This window comes from Diadema antillarum, unplaced genomic scaffold, assembly GCF_040938485.1.
Source record: "Diadema antillarum isolate AM-2024a unplaced genomic scaffold, OU_Dant_1.0 seq00000910_RagTag, whole genome shotgun sequence".
Classification (NCBI taxonomy): domain Eukaryota; kingdom Metazoa; phylum Echinodermata; class Echinoidea; order Diadematoida; family Diadematidae; genus Diadema; species Diadema antillarum.
Genome location: NW_027271766.1, coordinates 1,118,847 through 1,134,910, shown reverse-complemented (window position 1 = coordinate 1,134,910; position 16,064 = coordinate 1,118,847). Strand labels below are relative to the sequence as shown.

Sequence of the window (16,064 nt, the reverse complement as noted above, 5' to 3'; positions counted from 1 at the left end):
CTATGAAGACCATCCAGGACCACGTGTCTGCATTAATACTATAGTTAACAACGTGTCATCGATATCCCACCTACCATTTTGTTCACTAATTAAACAAAATCAAACAAAATACTCGATTCACCACACACAATCGAATGTGCTTGTATATATCGCATACCAGTGCATGTCAGGGGCGTCAATCCCCCCCCCCCCCCCATGAAATTGTTGGGGGCAAACATACCCCCCCCCCCTCCATAATTCCGAGATGTGCAAAAAGAATTTTAATACAGTTAGACTGCTGAAACATAAATGGCAAATTGTACGAAAACGTTGCATTTAGCTATTGATGCTAATCAAAATGTTTCATAATTTCGAAACATTTCACCGAAAAGTGTCCCACATCGTGTTATTTCAATAAAAATGCAAAAGGTACACAGTAAAGGCGCGCACACTAAAAAGAGGTGATAGATAACAGGATTTAGTCATTCACATTTACATTGAATATCTATTTCCCTTTGATTTTGTTTTTATTGAAAAGTGTAAAAAAATTTGCTAAAAAAATGTGCATCAGATCTTTTGATTCTAATTCTATAAAAAATGCAAAAGGTCCTTGTGTCGGAGGGGAAAAGCCCTTACGACACCCTCTCCCCCTCAGTCCATAGATTTAGTATACTTTGGGGTTTGAAAATGTCCAAAAATCCCACATGAGATGTGCAACAGACCATTAAATTTCAGTTCCAATATCAGTTCTACCTCTATCAACTTGGTACTCGGTGAAGGAGCAAAAAGTGGTATATAGATGCCATGATTTAGGCATTCACAATTATCACGAACATTTGAATTCAGCAATTTTCCAAATATTTCATCAAAAGTGTGCACCTTATCGTTGAATTCTGTAAATGCAAAAGCTCCCTTGTGTTAGAGGGGGGCATAGCCTCTACCACACCCTCCCCCAATCCCCGTCGGTGTCTTCTCTCCCTTGCACATATGCTTTTTGCCCTCCCCTCACCCCCCCCCCCCCCATCCTAAAACGGATCGACGTCCCTCATGCGTGCTGTTGGTTTTCTCTTTAAAGTCAAAAGCAGCGCACGGGATATTGTACTAAGGTAACCGATTTTGCTCCTAACATCAACTTATTTTTACAACCGATGAGTGTTCGTCGTATCAGCTGTTTTTGCATGAAGTTTCAGCTCATTTATTGTGAAATCTAGGTGTTCAGTGAATTTGCCTTCAACTTTTGTTTTGCCTTTAAATGATGATTGCAGACCGGGGAAGAAGTTAGCCTGAGTGAAAAAGAGTAAAATTTCATGACAGCGAAGACAATTTTATCAAAATCAAATTGTGAAGTTTCGCCAATTTCTACGAAACAGTTCTTGAACTATCAATATGACCACGCAAAGAGAATTGATGATGTCATCGGCCTCACAATAGCCATATAATATGTGCTCAAAATTTTGAAATTTCCAGGATTTTTTTGGTTATTGTTATGGAGGGGTTCTGTTGTTTTTTTTTTTTTTCAACGGAATTATGTCCTGGTTTCATATCAAACTCCTGGACTTCAGAGGGTGGGTATTGGTTTCCCTTTTCCCGCCATATTCTAGCCATTGTTCCTGTTCGTCATTCTCAAAATCGTGTTTGTGCTTGATACCTGAATGACACTTCCCATCCAAACGGTGAAATGAAAATGAATAACGCGAAATGTCTCACAGCATGCCGCGAATATATTGCGTTCCAGTTAACCGCGAGAATAAACTACGAAGAGACACTCGGGGAGAATTTTCGTTTTCTTACTTTCCCCCAGTGACTCCGACATATGAATTATACAGTATTCTCGACTATCTCCCTGTCATGACGATTGTGCATGTTCCACAGAGCTACCTTCTACCGTCTTCAGAAGAACATCCACATGATTAATCAACGATTTTAAATCTTCCTTGGCAGTTATCAAGCAGCCGAAATGATGAGATTATTATAGGAGTCTTTATTCGCGCCGAGGCTCTAAATGAAACAAAATGAGAGAGACGTCCTTGGGCTACGGTAATGCCTTGGTCCGTCCTTCCCACATCATTGTTCACATACAGTAGAAAAAGAGAAAAAGAGATGTTAAACACAGACGAGTAGAAAGACATGGCGACAAATGCATATTCAGACTCAGGGAGGAATAGAAAAACCCGAAATTGTGGACAACTCCCCTTTCGATTTAATGGAATTCCACTAGATGCATGTTTGTATAAAAAGATACCAACGTTAAAGTTTGTATCGAAAGTTAAAACAAAAGCGAATGAAAAGAAACAACAATCAAAAACACTTCGGTCTTTACGCATCCGAAAGGGGAATTGAATAACCTGGAAAGATACTCTGCTCTTTCGGTTTTCGAGAACGATTGATTGTGTACGATATAATTTTGCCGTAAGTTTAATCTGTTGAGAACGGCAACCTATATATTATAATAGTGACTGCTCGTGTTCTCTCCAGAGGGGGTTTTCGTGATACGTGGAGTCACGTATGTTGCTAACTGTTATCCATCTCACATGATATTTACACTCTACTCGCAAGCATTTCTCGAGCTCTGCACGGTATGCTAAGATCAAAATGTCACTAAGTGCTTCTCTGAGGCCTCACACTTTTATGTAGGCCTATAGAACGCTAAAAACAGATAGATGACGGAAAATCATGTTATCAAAAGTTGGTCAAATATGCAAGGCTCGACTAGAAATCAATAGTTTCCCTGTAACTGGTTTCCTAAAAAAAGAAATGGATCAAATTGCTGCTGTATTGTAGCAATGCTAACTCGCAATATAATGTAAGTATGTGTGCTAGTGTACGTGTCTGTCTTTCTGTGTGCAATATGCATGTGTGCGCTTGTGTTTATGTATGTATGTTGTTACGGCACTGGAGAAGTCATAATCTGTTATAATGACACGATATCCTTGTTAATAGTACTTGCCATCTATTGCTTGTCGCCTAGGGTGATTTATGAGGCGTCGGTTTGGTTGGTACAGTGATCTGGTGAAAGGGTAGGCATGGTGCAGCAATTGCTCTCCTCTGTATTAATTAATTGAAAGCAAATCATTTGAAGCGTTCGGCCCCGGACATACTGGGTGACCGTGTATAAACATGCGTTAATGAACAAAATGAAAAAAATTGTGTTTGTGCACGCATGTGTGTGTATGTGTGTGTGTGTGTGTGTGTGTGTGTGTGTGTGTGTGTTGTGTGTGTGTTTGTGTGTTAATCCGTTTAGTTCAAATTATTATCTTTTTCCTCTTATAAAAATATGTGGGAATGCGGAGGGATAGCATGTCTGTCATTTCAGCCAAAAGAAAATTGAAGAACAAAATGATCGTTGAGAAATTGTGTAAAGGAACACGTAAAAGTGATGAAGAAAGGAGTTTTTTTTTCTTCTTTTTTTTTTCGTGATCACACCTGGGTCCATGTATGCTGACAAGAGTAGAGCAACCATCATAAATTTTCCCATAGTTCTGTATGTATTGTGTGAAAAACCGTGTGCACCACTTAAGCAGCAAATAATGATAACAAGAACGACAATGAAAATGATGATGATGATGATGATAATAATGATAATGATAATAATAATAATAGCAATAATAGTAATAATAATAATAACAAATGATAATGATGATCATTATCATTATTATTATCATAATTGTTATTGTCTCAATCGTCACAAGATATCTCTTGGAGATCAATATCACGTCAAGTTCCATCCTCGAACCTTAGACTTCTAGTACTTTCCTTAGGATTCGCGCCGTCCCCAGCAATGCTGCTTTTTGGAGCGTTTGCACTCGATCAGGCACACCCACATCGTCCAAGTGCCGTCGCAGCTGCTTTGGCGTTGTTCCGAGTGCTCCGACGACAATAGGGATCACCTTCGTTTTCGTATTCCACAGGCGGTGAAGTTCTCTGGCAAGGTCCTGGTACTTTTCTATCTTTTCCTTTTCCTTGTCGGCTACTCTGCTGTCTCTCGGTACCGCGACATCGACGATCATGCACATCTGTCGAGCCCTTTCTACGACGATGATATCCGGAGGCCTATGCTGGATGACATTGTCAGTTTGAACATCGAAATCCCACAGGATTTTAACTTGGTCATTTTCAGAAACTTTCTGTGGTTCGTGCATATACCATTTCCTCTCACATGGTATTTTATGTTCTCTGCGAAGCTCCCAGTGAACGACTTGCGCCAGTTTGTCATGTCGTCTTTTGTACTCTTTCTGGGCCATGCAGTTTACCACAGCCACATACAATATGTTGCACTGTCTCGTCTCTTTCTCGGCATGTCCTGTATGCGGCATCCACATATCTCTTCTGTACCTTGGCTTTTAGAGCATTCGTTGACAGTGCTTGCTCTTGGGCAGCGATGATCAGTCCTTATGTCTCCTTCTTCAGTTCTGCTTTCTTCAGCCATAACCATGTGTCATTACTGCTGATGTTCTCCGTCTCTCTGCAGAACTGCCCGTGTAGCTGCTTTTCTCTCCACTTTGCGGATCTTTCTGTTCGTTTCTTGCTTTTGAAAGTAAGTTGATTAATGGTGTTTAGATTATTTCCACTTTCAACCAGAACGGCTCGAAGGAGTTTTTCCTCAGTGCTGTTTATGTAATTGTTGAGGCTGATTTGCTCCATTTCCACGCAATCTGATGCACTCACGAGTCCTCGGCCTCCTTCTTTCCTTGGCAGGTACAACCTGTCGACATCAGCACTCATCTGGTGGGTTTGTAGATCGAGAACATCTTTCTTGTCTTAAGATCCATAGCAGCCAGTTCCGCCTTCGTCCATTCCACCACTCCTCCTGTGTATCTCAAAACTGCTACCGCCCAGGTGTTTAGAGCTGCGATCACGTGTCCACCATTTAAGTGTGATTTTAGTACACTTTTTACTCGTGAAAAGTACTCCTTCGTCACAGACACTTTGATAGCATTGTTCGAGACATCATCAGATTCCAACACACCGAGGTATTTGTAATTCTCTCCTTCCTCCAAACTCTGCAATATTCTTCCATCAGGAGGTGATATTCCTGCACTCTTCACTTGTCTCCCTCTCTTCATAACCAGGGTAGCGCACTTGTTGATGCCGAAGTCCATTCCGATGTCTTGGTTGACCAGACGAATCGTTTGAACTACTACGATAGCTTGTCGCACTGCTTCTCGTCTTTGCAAAAGAGCTTAAGGTCGTCCTATTACTATTGTTATTATCACTATTGTTATTATTAAAAGTAAAAAAATGGTGTCATAATTGATATGCTTCTTCTTGTTTGATGTCTCCGCATATTCATGGACCAAGGTGCACCGTGAAATCAAGACATGATTTAGCAACCTGCAGCTATAAGCTTCAAACATGCTAATGAATTTACCTACTATTCCATTGCCCTCTAAAGCCAGCCGGCAGTTTTCCGTTGCTTTAATGACTATTAGTGCCATATGAAGACGGTAATAGGTAGATCAATAGGTCATTTACAATTGGAGCTTGGAGTATGATGTTGATAATTTCGGCATAGTTATGATTCTCCGGCAATTTGAAAGAAGAGCAATGAAATCCGATGGACACTAGCAAAATAATTTATTTCGGAGTAGGACGGAGTGGTAGAGGAGTAGATGTTATAGGTGACCAACTTATATAGCTCTTAGTCGAAGAAGTGTGAGTGCGATTCCTGCAGGGGTTAGATTTTTCAAGTCTCGGATTTTTTTTTTTTTTTTTTTTGGGGGGGGGGAATCATTTTGTTTTGTGTTTTTTGTTCTGTTTTGTTGTGTGTGTGTGTGTGTTTGTGTGTGTGTGTGTGTGTGTGTGTGTGTGTGTGTGTGTGTGTGTGTATGTGTGTGTATGTGTTGTGTGTGTGTGTGGGGGGGGGGAGGGATTCGGGATTGCGGCGCTGAAGGAAAACGAAAGCTCTGCAGCCGAACGTCGCTGTTCCTTTATATCCAAGTTGTTGGGTTGTTTTTTTGTTTTGTTTTTTTTTTTTATATTCAGAGTTGTTACGTGAATGTATGTCTCTCATTTACGTCTTGATGACAATCGAAGTTTTTCTTTTTTTGGGGGGAATCATTTTGTTTTGTGTTTTTTTTTGTTCTGTTTTGTTTTGTTTGTTTGTGTGTGTGTGTGTGTGTGTGTGTGTGTGTGTGTATGTATGTGTGTGTATGTGTTGTGTGTGTGGGGGGGGGGAGGGATTCGGGATTGCGGCGCTGAAGGAAAACGAAAGCTCTGCAGCTGAACGTCGCTGTTCCTTTATATCCAAGTTGTTGGGTTTTTTTTTTTTTTTGTTTTTGTTATATTCAGAGTTGTTACGTGAATGTATGTCTCTCATTTACGTCTTGATGACAATCGAAGTTTTTCTTTATTCTCTACTTACAGAGCTGGACTGACGAGTTCTTGCAGTGGAATCCGGATGACTACGGGGGTATCGAGGTGCTAAGCCTTAAGCCATCGGATATCTGGTTACCCGACGTCGCACTTTACGAAAGGTAAACTCCCCCTTACGGCAAATCACGTGAACAGCGATATGACCAGGCCGTGTTTGAGTCCGCTCCCTCCCCCTCCCCCCTCCCCATCCCTTTCCTCGCAGATACACTGCTGATGGAATTAGTGGCAGTGTCATCGTGTTCGGGGCATTTGTCAGTGGTTATTGGATTACCATATTAATGAACATTAGTACAGAGACAAGTGGATAGCTCGCTTTACCGACGCAATGAAGGGCTTTCGGTTCATATTCAATTTGCTTGACTTTTTTTTTCAACTGTAGATACCAGACAAAAAGGATATATTTCCGCAGTCTAAACAACGTATAATTTGAGCTCCTTTTAGACGACACAAAACATAATGAAATCAGTGGGCGAGAAATATGGGTTTTAACCTTAATCAACTGAATGATGGAAGTTAAAGTGCATTTTCACTCCATGATCACGTTGTTTTCACGATATAAGACAGTGATATCGAACAGAGGGAATTGAACGATGGAAGATATTTGAAATTGGACCATTATAGTATGAAATGATTATGAAAATTGTTGGCAAATAAGCATTATTTAGATGTAAATTACTGTCAACGTCCCACAGGTCTCCCTTTGACCTATTATAGACACAGCATTATAACACAACCTTCGTTGAAATTATATAAAAAATAAAGATCTGTATTCCTAGCCCCATTATTGTTGGCGTGCAAATAACTTAACAATGTTGACGTTGCAGTTGCTGAGGTATCGACGAAAACTATCATTTTAAATGTACGTGCGTGCATATCTATGACATCATTATATCAGGTCATAAACACATATAAAATCACCAGACACGTGTCCAATATCATTATTCGATGAAAACGTGAAATTTGAAGAAAAAAAAATCCATCACTTCCTCACTTCAAGTCTTATTCTGGTAGAATTTCTCTCAATTTGATCGATCGCCGATTTTTCATCTTATCTCATGAAGGCAACTATTATGGCATGCTGTTAGACTGCACTTTGCGACAGCCTTGGTTTGACTACTTTGAAACTTACAAGACTAGCTGAGCATAATGAAGTGCACACTGTCCAGGTGTCTTCGTAAGTTTGGTGTTGACGTTCTATTCGGGTTTTTTCTTTTCTTTTTCTTTTCTGAAGGGGCAAAGCTTACTATCAAATTAAATAAGTTATTACATGTAGGCGTAAGCTTCAGTGAGTTGTCGAAGGAAGTAGTCTGGGGCAATGCTGACGTCATGGAGGGTTGTTTGTGAGTCGACTCGCGAGATGCCATCAACCACTGCTTGTAAGAAAACCATCTGATGCAGAGAGATGCTACGACTGTTTTGGGGGGAGCCTGAGAAAAAAAAACACCCAATTCATACCGGCTACCTTTCATCCGTTGGTCTTCGCGGCTTTCATGACGACCATCAAGTATATAGTCTCGGCTCCGTCAGAGGGAAATGGTATTTTTCTGCCGAACCAATATGATTATGCCCTGCTTGAGTAACCCTTGACATTATCACCACGGCGAGAGGAACCCAGCGGCACACTGACAGGGCCTTGTGAGCAAGATTAAAACATATTTCGTTTCGATTGACAACGCTTCCTGAAGATATCGAGAAGAGCGGGTACGGAATACACGCCGATATGACCAAGCAGTATACTCTCTGCTTACGACTGAGTCAAAGCTACCATTGGGAGAACTTCTTTTGCTGCAGCGCATGTTGCAACACGCCCAGAGTAGAGTAAAACAATCCATAGATTGGGAATAGGAACAAGCTCTGTTTTGTGAAGAAAGGCTGTTGAACAAAAAAAAGAATAATAAAATCCCACGAATTAGAAGTCGTGAATGGTTCTGTTACCTAATACCATGACAATAACGTATTACTTGTACTTTTTTCCTCTCCCACGGAAACAGCGAACTGAAATAAAAGAAAAAAAGAAACTTTAATTTTTGTCGTACCTAGGTGAAAAAGCTTTTCATTGCATACTTTATTATGACCTCTATAGTCTGAAGGTCTGAAAAGTCCCTTTGCAACTAAATTTGATATTTCTCCCCTGCAAGAAATCAACATAATTTCATCATAAATCATTCGGCCACTAATCATTTTTTTGCCGACGATCCTTCCATCGCTAAGAATTATGTTTGGCCACTCGAAGTAGACTACGGAAATCAAACAAGACAATATTTGGTTATCGAGCGGTCATGGGCGTTGTAGCAATTCAAGTAGACAAGTAAGCGAAGAGATGAAGTGATAAGAATGATAAAATTAGTGAAATCGGCAGTGTTTGTAGTAGTGTGGGTAGTAATGTAAGAATTTTCCGTTTTGATGTTAAGGGCAGGGAAGGAAAAAAAAGGGTACAGCAAATGAGAAGAGGACAAAAAGTGGATGGCGCTGGAGATGAAACGTAAGAATTTAATGGTATTATGAACTTTAGTAATGTTTGAAACAGTAACAATCTTTTCAATCAAATGTTAGCATTTCGGCCACTTGCACGATTTTATCCAGGCTTTCTTTCTGCTTTATGTTCAAGTTAGATAGGAGAGAATAGAAAGTTCCCGATATCTTCTTTTAATTTCTGTCTCTGTCGTCGAAACAATTAATTCGATGGCAACGTGTGCCCGGTGTACTTCCGGCCTGTTGAACACAACATGTGTATGATTTCCTCATTACGTGGCTGGTAGTATGGGGACGATATCAGGATCTCCAAAAAAAAAAAAAAAAAAAGATGTTTGTTGTCTACTGGACCATGGTAAGAGTCAATTTTAATGTGCCTCGAGTGTGAAACTCTCCCCGACAGTCACCCTGACAGTGTCACCGACGAAAAGAGAAGGAATCGGGCCCAGAGAATCTCATCGCAGCAGCCAGAGTGCTGTAATCAGGGAGGTGAAGTGAAGGAAATTCGGATTTCCTGTAGCACACTTCGAAAATTACGCCCTGGCTGCATGCTTTCTAGATTTAGAAATGCAGTCTTCACGGGCCAGAGAAATGCAATCTGCGCGGCTATTTGAGTTTTTGGAGACTCCAAGTCTCTGCATTTCTATTTGGCTAAAGAACACACGGAGAAACTCAGACGCAATACCACCATTTTGCCTTTTTTCTCTCTCTCTTTCTCTTCTTCTCTTCCTCTCCACCTCCTGGTATTGTCCCCTCACCTCGTCCCCGTTTCCTTTCTTCTTGTAACGCAATAAGAAAAAAAAAATACCATTCTGTTCCACATTACGCTTAATCTTTATGGGCACTGGTATTACCTTGGCACCATCATCTCCATATTCCTAACTTACTATTAGCTATCCAAGGTCAGTTGCAAGGTGATTTTTCCCTTTTGACAAAATTGTCGCATATAGCTTGACTCCGAAAATATACAGCTTCTATCTTCATGACATCTGTATTTTCAGTGTAGGAAACGCTAGAGAAACCGTATTTCTACTGGGCTGTCTTAACGGCCAGCCCCTTGTTCCATGTCAACATACACTTCCCCAGAACTTGTTGATTGATCGAAAGTAATGCTTTTATCGAAGAGTGCAGCGGGCCGTTTCTTTCCGCGTATCGGTGGCAAAATCTCTCCTTTTCTTGCAAGGTGTGTATTTGTTACACCTACGGCCGAAATTTAATACTAGTTAAATTGGGCCCTGCGAGTCGCATTTCCTCCAAAGTGAAATTGATTAATGTTTGGATCGAGGATGAAATTTGCAAGTCAAGACGCGAATGTATCTTTCTAATGTCTGAATTCAACCTCCTTGCAAGTCCGTCTCTAACTCAGTCACATTCACACACAAAAAAAAAACGAAGAAAGGTGAAAGACAAAAACTTGAGATAAGATGTGTCCCATACATCAATAATGTCCTTTAAGAAAGTTGTAAACTATAATATACAGCTTAAATTCCAAATGTGTTCTCTAATACTCAATGAAGATGTTATAAGGAGAATAAGTCAATGACGTTATACCGCTGTATGGACTGATGTTAACGAGTTAGGAAAAAAGACCGACAAATTCGGATGAATCAATTGGCATAGGTCAGCCCCACCGGAGGAAATAAGCTTATCCCTCTATTTTTCTTTTGTATCATAAGTCACATCCTTCACTGATATTGCTGGCTTTCGCCTGAGTGTGGACTAGAATGAAGAAGGCAATTTGGGTTGAATGATTGTTTGGTTTGGTTTGATTTCGTGTTATTTTTGTATCACATCTCCGTACTTGACAACACATTAAAAATATGTTTTAAACTTTCATCGGGTTTTGTAGTACGTATTATCATTTTTTCAATTTGCAGTCAAATTCCACTTCATGTATTAGCTAAACTGAGCACCCCAACTACTCATGTCCATCACATCCACTCTAGATGGTCCCTCTCGCTCTATAAAGCCTTTCCACTAATTACAGATTGTATTATAACTTGCAGAGAAGCTGGCTTCAATTCACATTCTCGAATATTGACAAGTCTGCAAGCTGCTGTCGATTTGAATAAAACTCCCAATAAACTCTTGATAGCATTTTATTAATCATCACTGTAGATTTTATTTCGAGTACACCATTGCCTTGCTCACTCCTTACATTACGAAAATTTAGTAACGTATAAGGAACCCTCAAAATATTTCGCTTTAAACTTGACAAAATGTCAAACAAGCACACATTTTTCGACATGCCAAACTCCATTTCAGGAAGCTTAATGCTCTTCTGTTTGGATTCAAAACTTGAGTGGTATTTGTCACCAGCATGCGCTGTATTTTATCCAAATATGACACAACACTCTGGGACAGCGCCCCCGTTCGGACGGGCAAACGAGTGGCGCGTTAACCTCGATTTCACTTGAAGTGGGTAAAGGAAGGGCAGGAATGATTTGCCTGAAAGATGATTGACAAGAGGTATTTCTACACGTCTGCGCTAAACGAGCAGCCTATTTTTGCCGTTCTAGATATACAAGTGCTTGCGAAGTGTTTTGTATTTTCCCCAAGATGTCAACAAAGGCATTTTAGCACGCTTTATGAGGTGAACGAACGATTCTGTTATGGCGCTCCCTGTTGATAAGCCCATTTCATCTTTGAGCACAAGAGCCATGGACCGATGGACGTATACTGAAGAATAGAGAATGAAAATGATGAAATGTCGTTTTGAAGATTAAAGCAGCATTAGTCAAAGCAATAGAATTATCTTTGTCGTCTATTGTAGAGTTAACAACATTTGAAATTTGAAATTGGCATAGATGTTTGAATAAGCAGCACTGGAACTATGTAATGTTTAAGAGCGCATCGCCTCCAATGTGAATGTGAATGTGAATGTGAATTTGAATTCGATTTTGAATTTGAATTTGAATTTGAATCTGAATTTTGAATTGATTTGATTTGATATGACTTGCCACTTTCGCATATTCTAACTGGTAATTTTCCCCTTTTCATCATGTAGTTATCTTCAAACATGAGAAAATATGTCATTTGTTGCATTTGATATGTATAAATGGGGGGGGGGGATGAAAAGTAAGTGAACCTGAACTAGTATCATTGGCGTTTCACAAGCCGTTTTTCGACATGAGAAGAGGGGGGTTTGTCAGACATTAGAAGATCAGCATACAGCTGTTTTGTATTGTTTTTCATTTTGTTTTTGTATCTGTCTGTCTGTCTGTCTGCTTGTTACACAGCTGCAGCAAGGAGTTCATCAGTTACCAGGAGACGTACGTGTTGACGTTGTACAATGGAACAAGTGACTGGCACTTCCCCGCCATTATGACCAGCACGTGTAAGGTGGATGTGCGCTACTTTCCCTTCGATATACAGCTGTGCGATCTGACTTTTGGCCCGTGGAGCGCCGACGTAACACAGGTAAGGATATTTAAAGGGGCATTCCGGACGATTTTCATATTTTCACATCATGTAGTACATAAATCGACAGCTCCACATATAGATATGTGGAATTTATTGTGGTTCTCGAGCAAAGAAACCAATACTCTGAAAAACCTTAAACAAATTACACTAAACAGTGTGGATGACATAGGAGCCTCACATATTTCAGAAATCTAGCAGTGTAATTCCATTTACAATACCGCTTTTTTCATCATGCTCACCCTATGTGAAATCTATGCATGCCTTCTTCTTTTGTTCTGCTTCCTTGAGCCCCAACTCATGCATTCTTATGGTGAGGCTGCCATGTCATCATCCTTGTTCATTGTAGTTTGTTTTAAATTTTGAAAACATTCTTATTCCTCGCCCAATCACTATGAACTCTGAAACTCTGTACTCAGTAGAACTAATTTATAGTTGTTCAAATTTAAAAGTCTGAAAATCATCCGGAGGTCTCCTAAAATGTACTGGCACAGAGTAATTTTGGGAATTTGATGGAATTCGACCAAAGTTTTTAAAGTGCACGGGGGGAAAATCGATGCTTCCCGATCGGTGCTTTCGTTCTTGCACTGAAAAAGTGGAATTCTGAAAACTACGTTGTCTCTTTGATCAGGAGGCCATAGTATGAATATTGCTGCAACATTTAACTCAAGAGGCAAATGGACCAGCTTGATAAGTCTCCTCTTGCGACTTCAGGCACGACTATTCACTTGATACTCTTTATCTCCAAGGCTCGGGGTGAACAACCAATACTGCACCACTAATTCCGTAAGATGGATAATTGACATATATCTAATGCATTTTGATTGTGCACGGAGAGTACGTCAAAGGAGAAAGAGAACTAACATACATCTAAGGCATTACGAACATTGCACGACTATTCACTTGATACTCTTTATCTCCAAGGCTCTGGGTGAACAACCAATACTGCACCACTAATTCACTAAGATGGATAATTGACTTATATCTAATTTATTTTGATTGTGCACAGAGAGTATTACGTCGAAGGTAAAAAGAACGACTAACATAGATCTAAGGCATTACGAACGTTGCACGCTAAGCTCTTCACCAACAACTCGCTGTGTCGCCATTGTCAAGTATCTGGGGATGAGGCTGCGATTATTCACACACCTAAATGCATGATGCAGAACTCTTCTCATGATGTGGACCGTGTTGTCATCTGATCGGAGAATCGAGTGCTCTCCAAGAACTGTGCGCGCGTTAGCATAGATTAAAAGCATTAATGTGATCATCACAGATACCCAACGGGCGTTTTTCCCTCTTGCGAAAAGCAAAATAAATCGAACATTGCCGTTCATCGGCTGACTGAAGGCGAATGGAGAATAACTGGTCTTCTGGTTATGGAGGATGGAAACTGCACTTGAGATGGTTTCGGTATACACTGGGACGACTCCAAGAACAATTTAATAGTTCTCACTCACATAATTTCTATCGGTTTATGTTGTATAACGATAGTGATCAACTTTCTCCATGCGTTTTATTTTGCCTTGCCTTAGTTTAATTTTATGTATTTGTTTCCACCAGGTAGGCCCACAGCATCAAATGGATATGAAGTATGCAAGGAAAGTAAAAGACACAAATCAGTGCAGGAATTGTCATTACCATAACAACAGTGTTCCCAATAATCATGGCAAAACGCACTCGCCACTGCCTACATGTACCTTTGTTAGAAAAGTCACATATGTACTTGATACAGTTTCACACACAACAGACATTTCCTGGACTTCTACGAGGCTTATGATGCAATTAACAACGAAATGCTCTTGTCCAAACTATTCTGTCACGACATGAGCATACACGAAAGGTTTAGTCATGCTAGAAAAGGTTCGCGAGTTACTTATCAAACAGATCCCGATGGATGTAAACGTCAATGACTTTTATATTGAAATTGAATATGGTGCTCTACGAGGAAGCTTGCTAGGCCCATCATTATGCGTAAATCACATCAATGATTTCTTCTTCTTTTTTTGCCTCAGACAAACTCTCATTTAGATTATTCGCAGATGACTCTAACCTTTTCTACTCTCACCCTGTCCCTAACATCTTGATTTTCAGCAGTAAATGATGAAGTTCAAAGAGTTACGATAGATTTACGCCAATTAGTTGTCAGTTGATACAAAGAAAAAATCTTTGTCTGCTTAACTGCTGTTATTGTTTTCCTGGTGTACACTTTTCAATGAATAGTGTCTAGGCCGTAAACATTGATATCTTACTCTTAATTGCAATATATGAAATAGTTACTGTTTACGATATGTTTTCATAATTACCTGTATTACATTTAAACTGTTATACTCTTGCTATAATGATGATGTATTATCTACACATTTTTCATTGAGTGATCCACATTTCTCATGACTCCTTTCAGTAATTATCTTAAAGTATACAAGTAAGCTGTAATTTTTTGTAACATTCTTTATGAATAACCTTGTACTAAACATAATTCTTACAAATTGTCAAAGCAATTTGATTTGTGAAACGTATGCTTTGTATCATGTTTTGACTTTTGTCGAATGGAAAGAAACTGCACTTAAATTGTAGTGACTTGAATTGAATATGTTGAATGCATAACTTATTGGCGACATGGCGTACTATAATCATACCTAAAAGAAGTGAAAAAAAAAATACGCTAGACCGTATTATAAGCAGAGCTTTATCTAACCGTGTGTTGGCCTACATTCATGAAAAGGAAAAGGCTAGAAATTATGGGATGATAATTTCTTCTTTTTTTAATGTTTGCACGCATGCGGGTAGGCGTATGGGTAGGCCCATGCCGTTAAGCTGAGGTCTGTTTATCACTGACTTCATGCCATGTGATTGTGAATTGTGTGTAAGTGGGAGAGTGTAAGTTAGATGAAGGCCTATTTTGTGCGCTGCACTTCGTAAGCACCATGTATAATTGGAAAACTTTGAACCAAAATGTGAATACAAAAACAATGATGGGGTGGTTTTCATGTGAACACACTGAGTAGCGAAATCCATACTACTGCCATAAGTGGTTTTCCAAGAAGTGATAAACAATTTTGGAAGATAAACACAAGTTCTACAACTGATGTAAGCAATACCAACAAGAAGGAATTATATTAAAGCGCGCCAAGGGATCAAACGATTTCACTATGAAGTGAAAGCAGAAGTAAAAGTAGAAAGTGGGACGTGTATATCGGGGATTTAGAAAGGAAGAAGAACGTCTATAACACCTTTAACCCCTGGCATATCGGCGTCGACAGTGGGACGCCGGTTGGCTGCAAGCAGAATGAAAACGACTTCCTGCACCTTGTTTGTCTATGCACCCGATGCAGGTCGAGTTCCACACGTTCGAAGTACAGGATGACACGTCCGATGACATCTTCGCACAAAATGGCGTCTGGACGCTGGAGTCCTTCGCTGCCAGTAACCTCCGCCCGTTTTACCTCTGCTGCCCGCACAACTTCTCGGAGATCCGCTACACTCTTCGGCTCAGACGTAAGCTTGACGCATGCTCGTCACCCTCACCCCTCACCAACCCTTCCCTTCTCAACACTAGATACCCCCCCCCCCACACACACACACACACGCGTTTAAAGGCACATGTTCGTAAAATACAGAGTTAGTTGTTAAAAAGTGCATATAAGTCAAATACGTTGTCCAAAATCATAATATTTAACACACAAAGACACGATTCACTAGGATACACTCTCAACGAATAAAAACAAGACAAAGCAATATTAACGAAACTGTGCAAACTGCACTATTTTGCATATTTTCTCACAAGTTACCCAAGTTCATTCTCGTAAATGTGTTAAAAG

At 40.0% G+C, this 16,064-nt stretch overlaps 1 protein-coding gene across 1 annotated transcript in view; it reads left to right on the top strand.

Moving 5' to 3' along the window:
- Positions 1–16,064, top strand: part of LOC139741191 (neuronal acetylcholine receptor subunit alpha-10-like) — a 94,411-nt gene that overhangs the window by 61,313 nt on the left and 17,034 nt on the right. The window contains exons 4-6 of the mRNA XM_071651783.1: positions 6,343–6,452; positions 12,063–12,243; positions 15,579–15,741. Coding sequence (XP_071507884.1) covers positions 6,343–6,452; positions 12,063–12,243; positions 15,579–15,741 — 454 coding nt within the window. The remainder of the gene's footprint in view (positions 1–6,342; positions 6,453–12,062; positions 12,244–15,578; positions 15,742–16,064) is intronic.